Genomic DNA, 21,449 nt, shown 5'->3' with positions numbered 1-21,449 from the left:
TCAGCATGATTCCATGGTGGTTGTACATGCCACCCTGCCATGCCCTGTCGACTCCAAGCTCTCATGTGCACCGTCTTGAATCAACCCCACGCCATGGTCTGTCGTAGCCGCACAAGCCCTCAGGCCTGCACCACTTGTTTCCACGCCCCAGAAGTTGGCCATCATTAGCATCACGCTCATATGCCGTCGTCGCTGAAATCTGCAATCTTCTGCTTTGACCAACATCCATGTTAGTCCATCAGACACTCCAGTTCGACCCAGCCGAAATTATCCGACTGCAATCCATGCTCCACCCTACGTCTTGTCCGCCCCGCACTTCTCCGTGCATTGCTTGACGCCCTGTGTATGCATGATCTCTGCACACGCACTCCGGGCTCCACGACCCTGTGTGTGTCGCTAACCTGCAAACCTCGTGGTAGAACCACGTGCAATTAGCAATTACCTCCAAAGAAAATTACTTCTTGTAGCTCCCGTAGGTGTGCTTAGCATGTACCCCCACACCTCCGAATGCCTTTTGTTTTGGACGTCGATAACTGCCACACATGTGGCAGGAAAGGAGATGCATCACACGTCTCTAATGCAAATAGATTGCCACGTCATCACATGCATGCATACGAGAATCTTTTTGGATTTTCAGTTTTTAAAATGTTTTATCTCTTAAATGAAAAATCCGATTGAAGATCCGTTTTTACCATTAAATCCTTCGCGGCGAGATCTTCAAAACTGGATCTCATATCGATATGTTTCGGCAAAAAAAAAATTTTGGTTAAAAGTTGCCATGTCTATTGCACATGAATTGCCATGATATTTACACTGAAGTTGCCATGATATGTTTCAACTATTTTCTTTTACATTTAAAAGTAAATTTTAACATATTATAAAACGGAGATTAAGAAACTAGACTTGCCATGCACCATAAACTAAAATTGCCATAATACATGCACTTAAAATTGCCATGGTTCAATAAAAATATATTTTCATGGTCAAAGTACTGGAATTGCCATCATCAAAAAATTAAAATTGCCATGATCTACAAACTAAAAATGCCACGATATCCAATTCCCGTGTACTTCATGCACGCCCTTACTCGCCGAGACGCTCAATCGCCAGTATGCAATACGTCGCTGCCGCTTGTGCTTACGGTCAGATTCGTTCCATGCCCTGCTGCCTTGGCCTGCACGCCGATTGAGCTGCTCGCCGCCGCTGCATGCGGACTCCTGCTACTCCCATCTGCATGCCTTGGCTGCCGGACCGATATTCCGCGGCCTCACTCCGGATCGCCCGCGCCTCGTCATGATGTGCCTGCACCCGTTGCTGCCGTCATCCCAACATGATCTAGCTGACACGTTTTTCATCATTTCCGATCGCTTCTCCATACTCTAGAACAACAATCCGCAACCTTCTTGAACCTTGCTCATGAAATCACTTGTTAAAATAAATTCGAGTCACTTCATCGATCTACCGGGGACCAAGCAATCACACGAACAAGACACCGAGATTTGTTAACGAGGTTCACTATCATGGCTACATCCCTGAGGCTTGACTACGGACGCTCCTCCCCAGGACACCGTCACAATACCGCACCCTGGACGCCGGCACACGCCGCCAGCTCCCCCGTGTGGGATACCAGTGTCCTATTAGGACACAACTCGTACCCTGTCTACACATAGTCCAAAACCAAGTCTAACCGTAACGTACCTTGTACAATAATAGTCCACACAACTCTAACACAAGGAGCGCATCGGCGGCGAGCGTAGCCGTTGCCAGCGACGATGGCGTCGAGGAGCGCATCGGCGGCGAGCGTCGCCATGCAGTTCGGCGTATCACGCCGGTTGCTGCAGAGTTTGGGGCTATAGAAATTGAGATTTGGCAAAGGAAAACGATGAGAAGAAGGGTTGTTTTTTTAGGGAAACAGCAGGACTCTGCTGCGTATTTTTATTAATTTCAAATAAAAGAATACAAATAGTCCAAGTAAGAGAAAAAGAACTATACATCAAAACTAAAAAGAAAACCTAGGAAAGGTAAAAAGAACAAACATACATACATACAAGGAAAACAGCAAAAACACCCATCTGGACCAGCAAGTTATCTGAACATTGCAACCCAATCCGCCATGCCGGAATAATCCTGTCTTCTTGCTCTATGAGTGAGCCATTTCATCTTTTCTTTGAATTTGCGGCTGGAAGCATATAGATTTGGGAGAATCTTTTTAAATATGAAATCATTCCCATCCGGACAGGGGAGTCGGTGGCGCTTTCACAGCACGTGCTGGCTGTGTTCGTGCTGATCACCGTCGCCGACTTCAGCGATCAGTGCACGAACTACCAGGGCAAGCTATTACGCATCTATGATGGGCGCCTGGAGTTTGCCGGCCACAACTGGGCCACACTTTGGCCCAAGACCGGCAAGTAGGAGGTGAGGATGATTGCATGTTGAGGCTCACTGCGCTGTACAGCCTCATTGGCACCGACAAGCGGCTCCACCACATGGAACAAGGGTCGATGACGGCGGGGCTGACAATTATGATTGAGCAGGAAGTTGATTATGTCACCATTGCAAAGAACTTACATCTAGCCAGCCGTATTGTTTGCCAATGGATGTCGTTATCTCGTGGCTCACATTAATCATCGCTCAGGCCAGTCAGCTCAATAAAACATATATGGCGAGCTCACATCTTGTCGTTTTTCTAACTTTTTCTTCACATTCTGTGTCTTATGTATTGGGGTGCAATGGTATATCTTTTTGCATCTAGAGGTATGAAACAACCAAATTTTGTTTGAACCTGAATTGTTCGTTCAAAAGTCGATGCACCTGTTTTTCTCTATTAAATCCGGGAACAACCTTTTATTCTTTAGCTAGACGATGAGAACTACATCACAAGAACTTCTAGTGGTTGTTTGGTAGAGAAACATACATACTGATGCCACCCTTTTATATATTATAACATCAAAATATTCATGATAAAGTCTGAAAATAGCTAGTTAGATATGTTGTGGTCTAATGAAGTATCATGTAGAAAATCAATCAAAGCACAAATCATTTTGGGAGTTTTCATCCGCATTGTCCTTTTACACCACCATTTTGACGACCTAATCTGGTTCGGCCGAGCGAATCAGATGCAGTATAACACGCCGAGAGAGGCGGACCCCGGCAAGCTTCTGAAGAAGAACAAAAGACATGTCGCGAGGCACAACACCACCCCACCGCACCACCGTGGCTGAGAGGGAAGAGCAACCAGAACCTGTATCAAAGTAATAAGTTTGGGCTGTCCTGACTTGCCGATGGCGAGAGCAGCTCATTATTTCTAGTTTTTTGGTAACTTCTGCAGTTAGACAAAATCCAATCTTTATTGCAAACATGGCCGGCAAGGGCGGAATTGAGGAAGAGCAAGCTGTTTTGGGTAGTGGAACAGCCAGCAGCTCGGACTAGAGTAACGGAATAATTAATACGGTATATAGTGACATGAGAGAGGTTACTTGCCACAATTCTGTATAACAAAGCAATTGCTTATTATATACTCTCTCCGTCTCAATTTACTTGACTTAGATTTGTCTAGATACAGAAATATTTAGACATGTTTTAGTGTTAGTACAGTATATAGTGACATGAAACAGGTTGCTTGCCACAATTTTGTATAACAAAGCAATTGCTTGTTATATATCTCTCCGTCTCAATTTACTGGACTTAGATTTGTGTAGATACAGAAATATTTAGACACGTTTTAGAGTTAAATACATCAATATCTAGACAAATCTAAGACAAGTAATTTGAAACAGAGGTTATATTCAGTAGGATTGGATTATATGAACATGAATATTTGTTACTAATTATATAGTGCGATGGTTTTCTTACTTTTATGATTGTTTGTTATTATTTACTAAGATTTGGTTATATTCAGTAATAATATAAGAACTGAAACTATATATTCAGTAAATTGCATTAATGAACATAAACTTTTGAATTAATAATATAAGAACAAAAACAGAAAATACATGTAATCATAAAATATTTATTGAATATAAGTAGCATAATTGTCCCTCCATTTCTTAATATAAGTCTTTTTAGATATCTCAATGTGGACTACATACGGATGTATATAGACGTGTTTTAGACTGTAGGTTCACTTATTTTGGTCTGTATGTAATCCGTATTGGAATCTCTAACAAGACTTATATTTAGGAACAGAGGGAGTAGTTAAGGCACTTAAGTCTTTTTCCATGTATGTTGCATGTTGAGGTGGGGCTTTATCAATTCATAATTGTGTAATGAGGTGGTATAATTGCATGTTCGGTTAAATATGTTTGTGGGTATCAACTATTTAGTTTATAGAAAAATGATATGATACTTTGGAGCAGTTGGTCAAGTATATTATCAAATCAACTGCAGTTGCTAACAACTAGCGGCTCCATCATATCTCAATTGGTGCGTTGACAGTTAACTTGTGGTTTTTTTTCTTCATATCTGGGAACAACCACACATTCTTTAGCTCATCGATGAGAACTACAGCACGAATACTTTGAGTTGTTGTTAGGTGAGAAACTGAGAACATATATTAGATGATAACGTAATTGTACTAGTCAAAATATTCAAGATAATTTCAAGGCGTGTCAAGAAACTAGTCAAGGTAATTGTATATGTGAGTTGCACGTTTGACATGTTTGCATTTCTTTGTTCCCTCTGTTCTAAATGGGTCTTAATTGGACCCTTATACTCCGCTAGGAAGAAAGGAAAAGAAAGCTACCTCATGTTTGAGTTTTGCCGGAGGCGGAGATACGGCTAGAGCATGTCCTGCTGTGGTGCCGTCGCTAATAGCAAGCTGCATTAATTTGAGGCAACAGAGGAGGAAGCGAAGCCTTGGAGGATGAAACCAAAAATTCTTGACAAAAATGTCGGAATCGTTCATGGAGTTACATGAGACAAGTTCTATGACCACAAAATTACTAGGACCGGCCGGAAATCTAGAAGGCAATTGTTCATGTATATTACTGAATCAAATGCGGAGGACAATATTTGGAACAGTGTACGGATCTAAGGCTCTACCAAAGAAAGGTAATCAGATGATATATACACAAATTAACTTATATGAATTTTTATTCACAAATTAACTTAATGGCAAAGTGGTGCTATGACTTCGAACTGCTTTTGTCTCACGATATCAGAATGATATGTATCTGGAAAGAAAATTTGATTGCTAGAATGAGATTATGTACAAACGGATGGAGTACCTAAAGCATAACCCCCGTCTTCGCGTATTTTAGACCCCCAAGTAATCATTGTCGTATTTCTAATGGATGTTCACTACTCGAATCCACAACTTTGGTCAGTGCCCTGATGTTTGCCGAGTTCATTTTATCGCGATCTAGGCAAAGCAAGGCAAAGCCGAATTCTTGGTGCAAAAAACACAGCAAAGACCTAGCGCTCACAAAGGAAGATCTTTGCCGAGTACGCACACAAAAAAAACTCGGCAAAGACCTAGCGTTCAGCAAACTCCGCACTTTGCCGAGTACATGCGAGAAAGAACTCGGCAAAGGACTAACCATGTGTTCCTCCCCTCAGCGGCTGGTAGCGGGTTCCATTTACCGAGTGTCACCCAAAGCACGCTCGGCAAACATTTTTTAATTTTCTTACATAAAATGCAGAAAATGTTTGTCGAGTTCATGCTTTCTAGCGCTCGGCAAACACATGCAAGACCTCCTAGAGACTGACACGTCCAGAAGTCTTTGCTGACTTTCCTCTACTAGCACATGGCATAGACAAGCATGAGCTCATAGCGACTGACATGTGGAGCATTTGCCAGAGTGTAACACTGGGCAAATCTTTCCAGCAGGAGTATGGCAAAGGGCAACCAACTTGGAGGAGTTTTCACTCTACACACTTCCAGAAATTTTTGGAAGTTTTCTAGAACCTTTCATACTTTCAAAATATTGACCAAACTTTTTTGGATACCTATTAAGTATACCTTTCCGGAATTCCCAAAACGCTTCCGGGACCTGTTTCCGTTGCATTCATTGCTTGAGAGATCGATAATGATGAAGTAATTCGTTCTCGGTAAAAACAGGCAATTGTACTCTTTTGACTAACTAATGTAGGCACATGTTTTATTCTGTGAGGAAGGTAAATGTACAAGCACAAAAAAAAAGGAAGGTAAATGTACGAAGTGACTAAAGTATGTATGTACACATGCAACACAAAGCTTGGGTCACCACAAACATAATACATTACACCGAGCGAGGCGATCGTCTAGAACTTCCGAGACACGAACAATCATGTGTATGCGGCAGGCACAAGCCGCGGCTTGACGACGGCCTTGAGCGGGACGGTCTTGGGCAGTGCCAGCCCGAAGGTCTCAGCCATGTCCACCTTATCCTCTCCGTCTGGCAGCCGCCACTCAAATGCGTGCACCAGCATTCCCAGGAAGTACTGCACAAACACCATTCCAGCCAGCTTCCCAGCGCATATCCTTCTACCGGCGCCAAACGGGATCAGTTCGAAATTGTTCCCCATCGGGTCGATCTTGGCCGCCGGCCCGGATAGGAACCGCTCTGGCCGGAATTCCAAGGGATCCTCCCATGCGGCCGGGTCCCGCCCGATGGCCCAGATGTTGATGATGAGCCGCGTGTTGGCAGGGACATGGTGTCCATCGACCTCGCACTCCTCAAAGGAGAAGTGCGGGAGACTGAGCGGCGTGGAGGGATGGAGGCGCATGGCCTCTTTGCATATGGCTTGCAGGTAGGGGAGGTTGGCAATGTCGGATTCCTCGAGGCGGCGGTCACGACCGATGACACGGTCCATCTCCTCTTGGGCGTGTGCCATGATAGACGGGCTTTTGATCATCTCCGCCATTGCCCACTCCACAATGATCGACGACGTGTCCGTGCCTGCCGTGAACATGTCCTGCAAGCATGCACGCACGGGTTTAAAATAAAACCCCAAGTGCTACTACGCGTTAAGTGTTTTCGTGTGAATGCTTGTATGTATTCAAGAGTGGACTATCTATCATGCACGGGATATCCAATATATGCGTCCACCTTTTATTGTGCCTCAGAAGACATGCAAACCAGTTTCTGTATTATGTATAACCACCTCACATATCATCGTACCTCCTTTCTCCACACATTGTGGGAGATTGCTATGTAATGTACGTTATCCAATGCTTGAGAACACTGTCCTGCCGACTGCGTGGCCCCACTGGCCCACCGCTTCCAGTACATCTCTATATCTTTTTTTTATGGGTGAAGTACATCTCTATCTTACAAATGTCTTCTTTCTTCTTTTTTATCTAAATAATTTAGATGGCTGATAATATTTTTTGAAGCATATGTTTGATTTACATTCTGAACAACTGGGTTTATTCTAAAGGAGATATCTAAAACAAGACCAATATTGAATATATTCTTGCAATCTATTTTTAAAAAAAATACAATAAAAATTTGACTATAATTTTAAATTAAAATTTTCAAGGTTCACTAACTTCCAGGGTTCACCACAATGTTTAATTGTGTTTTAAACTTTTAATGCAATTTTAACTTGGATTCTGCAAATTTATTTCTTTTATAAAATATAAATAGTATTTATCAATTTCCGTTCGAGCGTGCTACCCTATTTTCACTTTATGCGAACAACAATGTTTCATTGTATTTCAGTGTGGTTCAACCAGTTTTTGTTGGTTTTCATCAAGTAGGAGCTAAATTAAATGTCTCATATTTTTGTCCACTGGCCACATTATCTCGAGCTTGTTCCGCTGTGTGCCACAAAGTTTTTATGTCTTCCAATTGTCCTCAGACCATTTTTTTTGGGTTTTGTTCTGTTTTGGAGCGCACTATAATGTTTCATTTTGTATGAGTGTGCTACCCTGCATTTACCTTCTTCCAGTGTTCACTATAACATTTCATTGTGTTTCATCTAGTTCGGACCATTTCATCTAAATTGTCAAAGCATATTTAATATTGGGGTTTTTTCTAAGATATCATGGGGAGAAAAGTCACATGTTCAAACAGAATATTTATCTGTGATTTATTTCAAGAAAATATGGGCCTTCCAATTTATTTATTTTTTTGCGAAATGGGCCTTCCAAGTTTAAGGCTGAAAATAAAATACGTGTACTAATTAGTTGGAGAGGAGCTATGTCCATAAAACCACCACAATACAGTCTGTCATTAGCAAAAAAAACCGCCACAATATGTTTGGGTGACAAACTGCATCGAAAGCAACGTCATACGGTGGCAAAAAATACTGACGATAAATGTTAATTGCTTTGATGTCATTTCAGCGATTGCTTAGTTATATGAACGTCATACGGTGGCAAAAAATACTGACGATTCCACCAACATGGAAATATGTTTGATAAAAAAAAGAAATATGTTGCAGCAGTTTTTTCAACACTAGCCAGCTGTTGAGAACAAGAAGTGTAGGCGGGGTCGGGTGGGAGCTTACAGTGATGAGGCCCTTGATGTTGACCTCAGTGATGATCTCGCCCCCCTCCTCGTCGTTGATGGCACGGAGCTTGTCCACGAAGTCCAGGCGGCCCTCCCGGAGACGGTCCTCGGCCGTCGCGGCGTGCTCCGCCAGCAACTTGGTGACGAGCCCGTCGAACTGGATATGGATCCGGCGCAGCTTGGCCTGCACGCCTTGCAGGTCCAGCCACGACAGCGCCGGCACGAAGTCGCTGATGTTGAAGAGCCCCGTGCCGGTGAGGAGCGACACGATCATCTCCTTGTAGGTGTTGGACTCGTCACCCTGCGTGTCGAACACCCGCTTGCTCACGGTGATCCTTCCCACGATGTTGGCAAGCGCGCACACGAGCATCTCTGGCACGACGACGGGTCGCTCGGCTTCCGCGGCCTCCAGGACGGCACGCAGGGTGCACCCGGCCTCGTCGCGGCGCACGGCCGCCCAGTCAGCCACCGCGCGCGCCCCGAGAAGGTGCACACTCGACAGCTTCCGCATCAGCTTCCACTTGGGCCCGTAGTTGGCGAACACCATGTTCTGGCACCCGTACGACATGTCCTCCGCGCTGGCCACCGCCGGCCGGTTCGCGAACCGCTCGTCCAGCGCCTTCAAGAACGTCCGTGCGGCCGAGGGCGACGAGGCCACCACCACGCCGCAGGTACCCATCCTCAGGTACATGACCGGACCATACTTGCGCGCCAGCGTCAAGAGACCGGAGTGAGGGGCCGGGCCGATCAGCGGCAGCGCGCCGAGAACAGGGACGCCACGAGGTCCCGGTGGAAGCCGGCGGCCGGAGGCCGAGTTGGGGTTCAGGGAGCGGAGCGCTAGATGGAGTAAGAGGCACATGAAGGTGCAGCATATCACGAACGGGTCGGTGCACACAGCGGCGAGCTGCATGGTGGCGCGCGCTGTGTGAAGAGGAATGAATGTGGTAGAGCTCGCGGTTTGATCGCTAGCTAGGGGAGTATCTGTCTATCTATTTATATATGTATCTATCTATTTATCTAACCTCTATACCTCAGTCAATCTATCTATCTGTCTATACCTCTCTCTCTCTATATATATATACCTATATTAATTAGGCACTCCTTAGAAATTCCAACGTTAATTAGAATTTACTAGTCGTACATCTACAATGAGACCGAGTTATTACTGTGTAGATTAATCTTCATAGAAAAGAAAAGAAAACCCACAAACCGACCCACAGGCTGTCAATTCTGGTAGTTTGGATGAATATATGAGTAGAAAGCCCACCATCTTGAAGCCGAAAAAATGGCCCAAAAGGCTCTCACGGATGTAAAAAAACCAGCCACGTTAAGCAGTCATACTGCCTCTCTCTCTCACGTCTCTCTCTTATTCTGTCCTGTTGCAATCGGATTCTCCTATTTCTCTTCCATAAGATATGTTTCTCTTTCGGATTGGAGGAATCTTTCAAAGAAAAGTCTATCCATCAGATTAACAAAAAATACTGGCGTTAGAGACATATCTCCAAGCCCAATCTCCTGATCCAACCTGATGCTCGCAATATCTCGGAGCCCAATCTGCTTTCTAACTATTGCTCTGCTTTTCGCAGAAAGGCCCACACATGCCCTCTCTTCACGTCGCCGCCGCCGCACAGTTGGAGCCTGATCTATCGATGTCATGCTAGCTATCATGTACCAGGTCGATATTTGTCTCCTAGATCAGCCGTAAGTCCGCCAACCATGTTGATGCACGAGACCGCCAGCGCCGCTGCTGCCAGTAGCCCAATTAAGTTGCACATGCCACAAGTGCAGCCACTGCTATCACCGTGATTAGGCAGATCAGTTTTACTTATAGCAAAGGCACTTTGTTTATCAAATTTGCATCTCATGTAGTTTAGGTTTGTGGCCGATCAGTTATCTTCTTAATAACTGATGAATTGCTAATTCACGGCCTACTGGCACCTTTTAATATTCTCTTACTTTCATACAGGTGTTTATGGGCAATCTGCTATATCTTTAACAAGTCACGCAAAGTTCAAGAGAATTTTTGCAGCAGCCTTTAGTTAATTCTAGGTAATCACTTTTATTCTGATTGTATGTTTAGGCATCTTTTAAGCAGAGCCATGTTTCATGGTAGCTCCTACTGATTTTCTCTTTCATAAAAGATCGAACAATCAATAGCTAGAGAACGTCCTTTTATTCTATGGATAATACACACGTACACGCTCGATCAATTCAAGAATTAACTATATATAATTATATATACATATAGATAGGCATCAAATACAGATTTTGTTTTTGTACTTTCATGATTCATCAAATACAGAATTCACTCTATACAAATTCTATCTACCACCGGTGGTAGTTACCACCACTTGAGTTTTGTATGTTGTATGCAGTATTTATCAAACCGTAGAGTATATATGCATAGTATGTAGTATATAAAAAAGTTTAGGTAGTATATATACTAGTTTTTAGGTAGTATGCATCATATTCTGAGTATGCTCTTTTTACGTACAAATATATATGTATTTCTCAAATATAATAAAAATTGTGGGCCAACTTGCTATTTTTTGATGTAACTCACTTTGGAATATGTTATATAAAATATATGAACATATTTATAATGATAAATTAGTATATATAACACTATATGGTAGTATATGAGACATATGAAGTACCTACATCTGGGTGGTACGATGAATTTTATATATATATATATATATATATATATATATATATATATATATAGTGTTACTATTCATCACCCAGGGTGCAGAATAAGTTATTTTTCACCCGAGGTAATCTTACGATCATTTCATAATTAAATTACGTTTCAAATTCAAATAGTTACATTCCTATTGATTCACTACGTAAAATTTCACATAGGAAAATAAAAATATAGGTCATAAGACAAGAAAATTTGCAGTTTATGTGTATTTTAGACTATGTCTTTACGTTTGTAATTTTACATAACATAAAATATTTTTTACGACGATTTTATATTTTCTTACGGTCCTTTTTTGCGTCGGAAATAAGACAAAACTTACGAAATGTAAAATTACGGTGCATTGATGATAAAATAGAGGGGGTGAAGAATAACTATTCCTCACCCAGGGTGACGAATAGCGCGACCCACCCACACAAAAGCACACGAGCGTTGCTTCCTTTTTTTTAAATGTGCAGCATGGACTGTATGACAGGATCCCAATCAAGGTTGGTTAGCGCACGTGTGGTACATCATCAGTCGACTCTTTCATACATGTAGCGTAAATCAGATCTTCCTAGTGTGGAAAAAAATGCCTGTGTTGTGCTACAGTCCGCACCTGTCGCCAAGAGCATGTTGTAGGAGAAATTTCTCCTTTTATTCCATTTGATTCAACATGTGTCCATGCTGTTAGCTTAGTGAACATTTTTTAGCTTCTTGAGATTTTATTTTATAAGGATTGTTTTCAGACTTTAATACGGTTGTTTATCCAAAAACGGCTGCTAAGAGTATATAATTGGCGGTGTACCTTACTATAAATAAAAATAGTCTTTCAAATATACTACCCTTTCACAGAAATATTGGAATTGCCATTTGGGCTAGAAAACTTCTAGCGTAGATGATACTAATTCTACCCTTGTTGTGATCATATATTTTATAGTTATGTTGGTTAATCAACAACTCTAATTCTTCGAGCATGTCATGTAGGGCGCGTCCGGCCTCGTAGCGGTGCAGGCTCGCCCAGTCTGCGACTGCGCGCGCCCCGAGAAGGTGCATGTTCGACAGCTTCCGCATCAGCTTCCACTTGGGCCCGTAGTTGGCGAACACCATGTTCCCGAACCCGTACGAGACGTCCTCCCCGCTGGCCACCGGCGGCCCGTTCGCGAACCGCTCGTCTAGCGCCTTCAGGAACGTCCGTGCGGCCGAGGGCGACGACGCCACCACCACACCGCAGGTACCCATCCTCAGGTACATGATGGGACCATACTTGCGTGCCAGCGCCGCGAGACCGGAGTGAGGGGCCGGGCCGACTAGCGGCAGCGCGCCGAGGAGGGTGACGCCAGGAGGTCTTGGTGGAAGCCGGCGGCCGGAGGCGGAGTTGGGGTTCAGGGATCGTAGCGCTAGATGGAGTAAGAGGCACAGGAAGGTGCATCATATGACGAACGGGTCAGTGCACAGAGCGGCGAGCTGCATGGCGGCGCGCGCTGTGTGAAGAGGAATGAACATGCTAGAGCTCGCGGTTTGTTCACTAGCTAGCGAAGTACTATTTCGTAATGTTATGTACGGATCCACTTATGTATGTCTTTCTTTTCTGAGATTATGCATGCCAAATGTCAATGTTGAGGGACAAGTGGACAACCTAGCATCTATCTATTATATACTAACTAGTAAAAAGGTCCGTGCGTTGTAACGGGACAAAAAAAATCCTCTCATACCTCTACCCGTGTCAGTTGGACAAACTGTGCATGGCCGATTGGTGGGTTACGAGATCGAACCCTGCCATCGGCTATTTTATTTTTTGCCAACTCTTCGGACGTAGGCCGCAGTGCGCCGTCAGGTGAGCTTCTTTCATTGGGCCAAAACGGGTGGCAAGTAACAAAACCAAATAGTGTACATGAAATTAATCGAAGCGGGACCAAATAAAGCAGGACGAAATCAAGAATATCACCTCCCTTTAATAGTAGGTATAGATATAGATATAGATTATTAAGACAAAAGACAAATAAGGCATCATGTTCGTCCACACAGATTTAATTATCAAGACCGTTAATTTCTCAATATAAACGGCTCAGATTTAAAGATATTACGTCACATATAAATACTATGTACGTGCATATACGATGCATCTACGATGGAATTTGTACAATCACCATCATATAGAAGGACACATACAAGCTTGAGACTAGGCAACCAATACAAAAAAATCCAATCTCATGTACGTGTACTAATAGGATAGTAGCCACTTACTGGGGAAAAAAACCGGAACTAAGAAAAGAGCAACAAATCTTCCGTACGTACGTGCGTGCGTCGCCAACAGGAGTCCGCTTTGCATAGGAATTATCTTTTTTTTAGTTGGGTTCACATAGGAATTCTATATGGCCCTAATACAAGTCATGTCATCCAGATTGGAATTTTCAAAAAGAGCAATATAATCTTCCGTACGTGTGCATAGCTAACAGGAGAGTTGTCCTATTCAGAATAAATTTTTTTTAAAACTATACATGCGCAGATACTCATACGTACACACATACACTTGCTTCTATGAACACACTACACACACTTTACCACTAAGAGAACCTCCAAGAAACTGAGCTGACACATCATTTTAAAATTGTCGAAGTTGCCACAAACATCTTTGTAGTCCATGGAAAAGTCTCCTCCCACTGATTGTGCAATGCTAGCAGAACGAAAATAAATCCAGAAAAATACGACCACCAGTGCGCCAAAAGAGTTTTCAATCATATAATTTTGAAGTAACAAATTTTTTTAGTCTAATTTATAGCAGCGCATACTATAATTTAACTTTGATAATAGATTATACAAATTCAAATTGTTTATATGTGACAAATAAATATACCATTAAATTCTTATTCGGCAAAAGTTCTTAGTGGTATTAATTTGAAGTCATAGAAAACAAACAAAGTATACATTTAGTCTAATTTACGGTCAAGGTTGTATTTTAGAATGGGTGCACGAGGGAGTAAGAAATTTAAAGCAACAATCAGGTGATGTTATAGGAAACCAGACAGACGTCGTTCCCTATTGCACACTATGATATCACCAATGATGCCAGCAAATCTATACTTTTTTATTTGAAGATATGTATTCTATAATATCTATTATCTAACTGATAAATGTAATCTCAATTACCTAAATGATAAATACATGTGTAACAACAATGTGTTCCGGGATATCTTCTAAGCAGAATTCCAAGCGCATATTCTACTTCATCATAGACAAAAATGCTTTGAAAAATTATATCTTCCCCTAGATGGAAGTGACCTATATCGCCAAGGAAAAGGAAAATACTAAGGGTTGTGTGAGAGTAAAACGGGATTCATACAAGTACAGCCTATAGCCCAATAACAGTAGCATCAAGATGTTCATGGTTTGACTTGAGTACCGCATCCATGCCTTGGCAGTTAGGGTATGCCAAAACGACCAGTTGAACAGAATTCATAATAAGATACGGGTTTCAATGTGAATTTGCTCTGTAGTGATCAGTGACAAGATCGAACACATCCACCACCAAGTAGAGGCGACGAGACAAGCGCGTCAGGCAGCGAAGTCAGCCAATTTGGCAAAAGGAATCATTATGGAAGCAAAAAGATTTCATCTTGCTGCTTCACACAAGCAACAAGGTTTGAGCTGAGATGGGCTAACTGCAAAAATAAAAATAATTTGGAATTTCAAAATATGTGTATTGTAAAAGAATTATCTAATGAAGCGTAATCATTTTGTTATTTCTTGTATGACCAAGGAAAAGTTATTTACAGGTCCACTACAAAAGGACCACGGAATATCAACACTTGATTTGTACAAGTATTACAATTTGACGATGTTTCCATCGGATGGCAACTAATGTATGAAATAATGTTCTTAAGCTGATTGTTATAGTATAAATATATCCAATAGCGATAATAGTAATTCAAATAGAATTAAAGTTTACCTCGCCAAGGAATAGTAGTCAAACATGTACAGATACATATATGGAAAAGCATATACATTCCATCTGATATCTAGCTACACAAATGCACATGAGGATTTTACATGAAGTATGCAAATAATCACTTCAAGACCTCTTTCCAGCAATCTGACAAAAAGAAGCTCTATCTATTACATCATTCTATCTATAACATACATTTTCTATGGTGCTATAATGGAAAATCTCATTGAAGTCATATAAAAATCTAATTTGAAATGTATACCAAACAATGAAAAATCGATATGTGCAAATGTGGTGGCCGCCCTCAGATATATCCCTTTTTTAGAAAAAGTAACTACATACACTTTCGTGTATGATTTGGTATAGAGTAAAAATTAAATTAAAAATCCGGAATTAACTTATTATAAACATTAGTGGTTGGTTTTATTGAATACAAACGTATTTTGTACTAAAATTCCAAAAAAGAAGAATAAACCTGTCATGAATACACATCGGACTTGGCACAATCAAACAGATACAAGAATAAATAAAATATAGGGCTACTACACTACCATAGAGATGGGCCTCTCAACTACAAATGGGGGATATGCTCAGTAAATTACTACGAATCAGAATTAGACTTCACATCATGAATGAACTTTGCATCATGAACGAACTTTACAACATTTTCCTTGTTTTTGAAGAAATTAATAGAACATCATTGTCCAAAAATCAATAGGAAAATTTCCGGATAAAACAACACATACATACTTAGCAAATGTGGCCACAAAAAGGAGTCTCTGAATCATAACAAAACATGCACACACAATTTTAAAAATCACAAGAATATGAAATGATTATTTAAAAACACAAAAATATTATAATAAAAATAGTTTAAAATGAATATAAGTTGTAGATAAAATCTCTAGCCACAAAAATGCGTGGGTCACCGCTAGTTTTAACTACACTAATAAAATGTCGAAGATCTACAAATACAACAATGAGAACAAACACAACTAAAATCAACATTAACTAAGAGAAGTGAGGTGTGCTTACCGGGCCGGAGTCGGACGGCGGGCTCGACGAGGCCGAGGTCGATGGTGGAGGCATCCGTGGACGGCGAGTTCGATGGAGACGAGGTCGACGTTGGATGCGGAGGAAGGCGTGGGCGACGGTCGCGGGGAAGTAGTTCGAGGATGTAGCATTGCACAGCAACGCCGACGAACTTCGAGGTAGGGATGAATGGCGCGGGTGACGGGTAAGGATGGGTCCTCAACGCCATTCGAGGCGACGGACCGTGACCTCGCTGGTGGCAACGGACGACTCCACAATGCAGGCGACGGCGAGACAAAGGGGAAAAAGAGATGTTTGCGTTTGGGATGACACTACACCACAACCCTTGATTGGGGCCAATTAACTACAGGGAGAAATACCATCATAAAGGAAAACCATCTGCCCAGGATTATTCTACTGCCGGCAGAAGTAACCAATGGCAGATGAACTGTCGGCTGAAGTCAAACAACAAGGGCATTCAAACTAACGACAAAGATACCCGTTTCCCGGGACACAATATGTACTGGCACACCTAAACTATGGCATATTATTTGGTGGGGACTACCTGTGGGGCCAAACCAAAATATTATTGGCCTAGGCGCTGGATAGCATGGGAGAGCACACGTGATGCGATTTTTTCGCTCCAAATGAGCAAAATCCCCAAACTCCAAGTCAGACCGAAATCCCGAAACCGACCACCCTCACCTAGCCTCCTCCTCGAGCACACTCCACTGCCGCCGCTGCTGCCCACCCTGCGTGGTTGTCGACCGCCCTCCGTCACACTCTAGTGCCAGCTTCCTCCTCGACCACGCCGCTGACCACCATTCGCCACACCAAATGCTACTCCACCCGGACCATGCCGCTGAGCACCCTCCGCCACCCCAACCACCATTAGCCGGACCTCTAGCAACGCCCAAGAAACACTAACTAAAACACAAAAACACAATCATAACAGTAGTATATTGTGTGCACACTCAAAAAATAAAATGAGAACCATTGGATTGTCTCCCAACAAGCCCAACAAGCACTTTCTTTATAGCCATTAAGATAGGCTTCAAATTTTATTGAAGCTCCCACAAAAGATAATAATTGGAACATAAAGAAAGCATCATGTTGCATGTCAAAAACACATTTAAGTATAACATACTTCCTATGCATAGCCATTTTATAAGCAAACAAATTATGGAGACAAGAAATATCTAGCATATGCAAGGAGGAAGAAAAAAACATTGACGATCTCAACATGAAAATTTCTACAACCATATTTCCTCTATCATAATAATTACATGTAAGATCATAATAAAATTTAACAATATAACTATTACATGAAATTTTATCTTCCTGGCCCACATGCATAAAAGTCTTATAATCTTCTAGAATAGTGGGTTTAACATCAACTAAAGTCATGACCTCTCCAAACCCACATTTATCAAAATTTTCATAAGATTGAATATTCTCCAAATATGTGGGAGTCTTTCTACCAAAAGTCGACACTCTTCCAAACCCACTTTCAATAATCAATAAAATATTCATCATGGAGCTTAAATAAATTTTCAAGATCATAAGAAGCATTATCGCCCCAATCATGATCATTACAATAAATAGTGGACATAACAAAATCATCATCCCCATGCTTGTAGCTTTGCATATCATTTGCACACCTGGAATTTGTAAAATTTATAATAACATTACTGCAATCATGCTTTTCTTTCAAGGAGCTATCAAGTGTGGGTGCAATAGCAATAATTTCATTTTTAACATAAGAAACTGCAGCAACTTCATCTCCATAAGCATCATTAATATTGGCATCATGGCCATAAGAATAGCAAGCATCACGTTCATAAAAAATGGATATTTTAATCAAATCAATGGGATCATAATTATGTATAGTTTCCTGCATATCATTATTCTCTTCCAAAGGAGCAGACATTCTCTCCATAAATGCATTAACATTGGCATTAGAAGCATAGTTTTCATAACAATATTTGAGTATGGAAATTATTTCAGATTTGTGGAGAGTAGCATCATACATTTTAATCAAAGAAGAAACTTTAATAAGCACCCTTAAATGAAACAAATTCTTCAATGTGTTCAATATCACAGTAAATATAAACACGCTTGGCATAGGAAGATAAGATTTCATTATCATTAAACTCACATAGGTAGGGAAGGTGTTTTTTAGGGTTCTCAGAACAACAAGTAAAATCATATATTACACAAAGATTCCAAGCATAGCATAGCATAGCAATCAATTTATTTGATTCCATAAGAGTTTCCCTATTTGAGACAAATGGTAAAGCACAAAATAAGCATACTCATCTAATGATTTCCCCTCAACTAAACTAGTTGGACTTTCAGCACGAGCACAAATGGATCGAAGATGATCGAAGTAGAAAACTTTAAGTGAATCAATAGTCATCCTAAATTTTGTTTTCATTTTCTGTTTTTTAGTGTTCACATGAAGGCAAAAAAAACAACCAAGCAAGCAAACTAGCAAACAAAAAATTGTGTTTTTGTAAAAAATGTTTTAGAAGTGAAGGAGATGAAAACGAGAGGTGAATGGCCACTAAAAGGCAAATGAAAGAAAGAGCATGCAGATGATAGTTTATGCGAACGTACTTGATAGGTTTTGGTGATGTCTCTCCAGCAACTGCGCCAAAAATTCTTCATGCTACTTGTGAGCTGCATTTTAATTTCCTTGAAGAGGAGAGGTGAAGGAAATATGCCCTAGATGCAATAATAAAGTTGTTATTAATATTTCCTTATATCATGATAAATGTTTATTATTCATGCTAGAATTGTATTAACTGGAAACTTGATGCATGTGTGAATACATAGAGAAACAGAGTGTCCCTAGTATGCATCTACTTGATTGGCTTGTTAATCAAAGATGGTTAAGTTTCCTAGACATAGACATGTGTTTTCATTTGATGAACGGGATCAAATCATTGGAGAATGATGTGATGGACAAGACCCATCCGTTAGCTTAGCACTATGATCGTTTAGTTTGTTGCTATTGCTTTCTTCATGACTTATACATGTTCCTATGACTATGAGATTATGCAACTCCCGAATACCGGAGGAACACTTAGTGTTCTATCAAACGTCACAACATAACTGGGGATTATAAAGATGCTCTACAGGTGTCTCCAATGGTGTTCGTTGAGTTGGCATAGATCGAGATTAGGATTTGTCACTCCGATAGTCGGAGAGGTATCTCTGGGCCCTCTTGGTAATGCACAACACTATAAGCCTTGCAAGCAATGTGACTAATAAGTTAGTTGCGGGATGTTGCATTACGGAACGAGTAAAGAGACTTGCTGGTAATGAGATTGAACTAGGTATGATGATACCGACGATCGAATCTCGGGAAAGTAACATACCGATGACAAAAGGAACAACGTATGTTGTTACCTGGTTCGACCGATAAAGATCTTCGTAGAATATGTATGAGCCAATATGGGCATCCAGGTTCCACTATTGGTTATTGACCAGAGAGATGTCTCGGTCATGTCTACATAGTTCTCAAACCTGTAGGGTCCGCACGCTTAACGTTTGTTGACGATATAGTATTATATGAGTTATGTATGTTGGTGACCGAATGTTGTTGGGAGTCCCGGATGAGATCACGGACATGACGAGGAACTCCGGAATGGTCCGGATATAAAGATTGATATATGGGATAATAGTGTTTGGTCTCCGGAAGGGGTTCCGGATGTTTCCCGAGAACACTTTATTTGGGCCAAAGGGGAAAGCCCACAAGGTTTTTGGAAAGCGCAAAAGGAAGTTTTGTGGAGTCCAGGGGCCAGACGCCAGGTCCCTGGTGTCTGGGTACAGACGCCAGGAACCCTGGTGTGTGGCCCTGGAGTCCAAGAAGGACTCTTGCCTTTCGGATGAAACCGACTTTGTGGAGGCTTTTACTCCAAGTTTAGACCCCAAGGCTCAACATATAAATAGAGGGGTAGCGCTAGCACCCAAGACACATCAAGAAACACGAAGCTGTGTGCCGGCAACCCCGTCCCCTCTAGTCTATCCTCCTTCATAGTTTTTCACCAACATCGTCACCACGCCGTCGTGCTGCCGGAACTCATCTACTACTTCGCCCCTCTTGCTGGATCAAGAAGGCGAGGACGTCATCGAGATGAACCTGTGCTAAACGCGGAGGTGCCGTACGTTCCGTACTTGATCGGGGCGGATCGTGAAGGTGTACAACTGCATCAACCACGTTTATAAACGCTTCCACTTTTGGTCTACGAGGGTACGTAGACACACTCTCCCCTCTCGTTGCTATGCATCTCCTAGATAGATCTTGCGTGATCGTAGGAATTTTTTTGAAATACTGCGTTCCCCAAAAGTGGCATCCGAGCCAGGCCTATACGTAGATGTTATATGCACGAGTAGAACACAAAGGAGTTGTGGGCATGCGTATATACATATTGCTTGCCGTCACTAGTTGTTTCTTGATTCGGCGGTATTGTTGGATGAAGTGGCCCGGACCGACATTAAATGACCGCATTCATGAGACTGGTTCCACCGACGTGCTTTGCACACAGGTGGATGGCGGGTGTCAGTTTCTCCAACTTTAATTGAATCGGATTCAATGAACAGGGTTCTTTCTGAAGATCAAAAAGCAATCACTATACCGCGTTGTGGTTTTTGATGCGTAGGTAAGAACGGTTCTTACTAAGCCCGTAGAAGCCACGTAAAACTTGCAACAACGAAGTAGAGGACTTCTAACTTGTTTCTGCAGGGCATGTTGTGATGTGATATGGTCAAGACGTGATTTTATAAATTGTTGTATGAGATGATCATGTTTTGTAACACGGTTATCGGCAACTGGCAGGAGCCATATGGTTGTAGCTTTATTGTATGAAATGCAATCGCCATGTAATTGCTTTAATTTATCACTAAGCTGTAGCGATAGTCGTGGAAGCAATAGTTGGCGAGATGACAACAATGGTACGATGGAGATCAAGGTGTCATGCCGGTGTCGATGGTGATCATGACAGTGCTTTGGAGATGGAGATCAAAGGCACAAGATGATGATGGCCATATCATATCACTAATATTGATTGCATGTGATGTTTATCTTTTAGGCATCTTATTTTGCTTAGTACGATGGTAGCATTATGAGATGATCCCTTACTAAAATTTCAAGGTATAAGTGTTCTCCTTGAGTATGCACCGTTGCGACAGTTCTTCATGCTGAGACATCACGTGATGATCGGGTGTGATAAGCTCTACATTCACATACAACAGGTGCAAGCCAGTTTTGCACGTGCAGAATACTCGGGTTAAACTTGACGAGCCTAGCATATGCAGATATGGCCTCGGAACACTGAGACCAAAAGGT

The 21,449-nt window shown here is 41.8% G+C and overlaps 1 protein-coding gene across 1 annotated transcript; it reads right to left on the bottom strand.

The window, feature by feature from the left end:
* Positions 1-6,070: 6,070 nt before the first annotated feature.
* On the bottom strand, positions 6,071-9,419 carry LOC125517282 (flavonoid 3',5'-hydroxylase 1-like). The gene is made up of 2 exons (XM_048682464.2): positions 8,434-9,419; positions 6,071-6,894 (listed from the first exon to the last, which is right to left on the bottom strand). Exons 1-2 carry the CDS (start codon positions 9,343-9,345, stop codon positions 6,265-6,267), a joined length of 1,542 nt encoding a protein of 513 aa, XP_048538421.2. The 5' UTR covers positions 9,346-9,419; the 3' UTR covers positions 6,071-6,264.
* Between the last annotated feature and the right edge of the window lie 12,030 nt (positions 9,420-21,449).

This window comes from Triticum urartu, chromosome 6A (genome assembly GCF_056163025.1).
Source record: "Triticum urartu cultivar PI428250 chromosome 6A, HENAU_Tu73, whole genome shotgun sequence".
In the NCBI taxonomy this organism is placed as follows: domain Eukaryota; kingdom Viridiplantae; phylum Streptophyta; class Magnoliopsida; order Poales; family Poaceae; genus Triticum; species Triticum urartu.
This window is presented reverse-complemented; position numbering and strand designations above follow the sequence as displayed.

What these genes read in the sequence shown, in the direction of transcription:
- LOC125517282 (XM_048682464.2), bottom strand. Translation starts at nt 9,345, where the DNA reads ATGCAGCTCGCCGCTGTGTGCACCGACCCGTTCGTGATATGCTGCACC. An exon ending in ACATCAAGGGCCTCATCACT is followed by an intron (nt 6,895 to 8,433) that starts GTAAGCTCCCAC and finishes GCATGCTTGCAG; the next exon opens with GACATGTTCACGGCAGGCAC.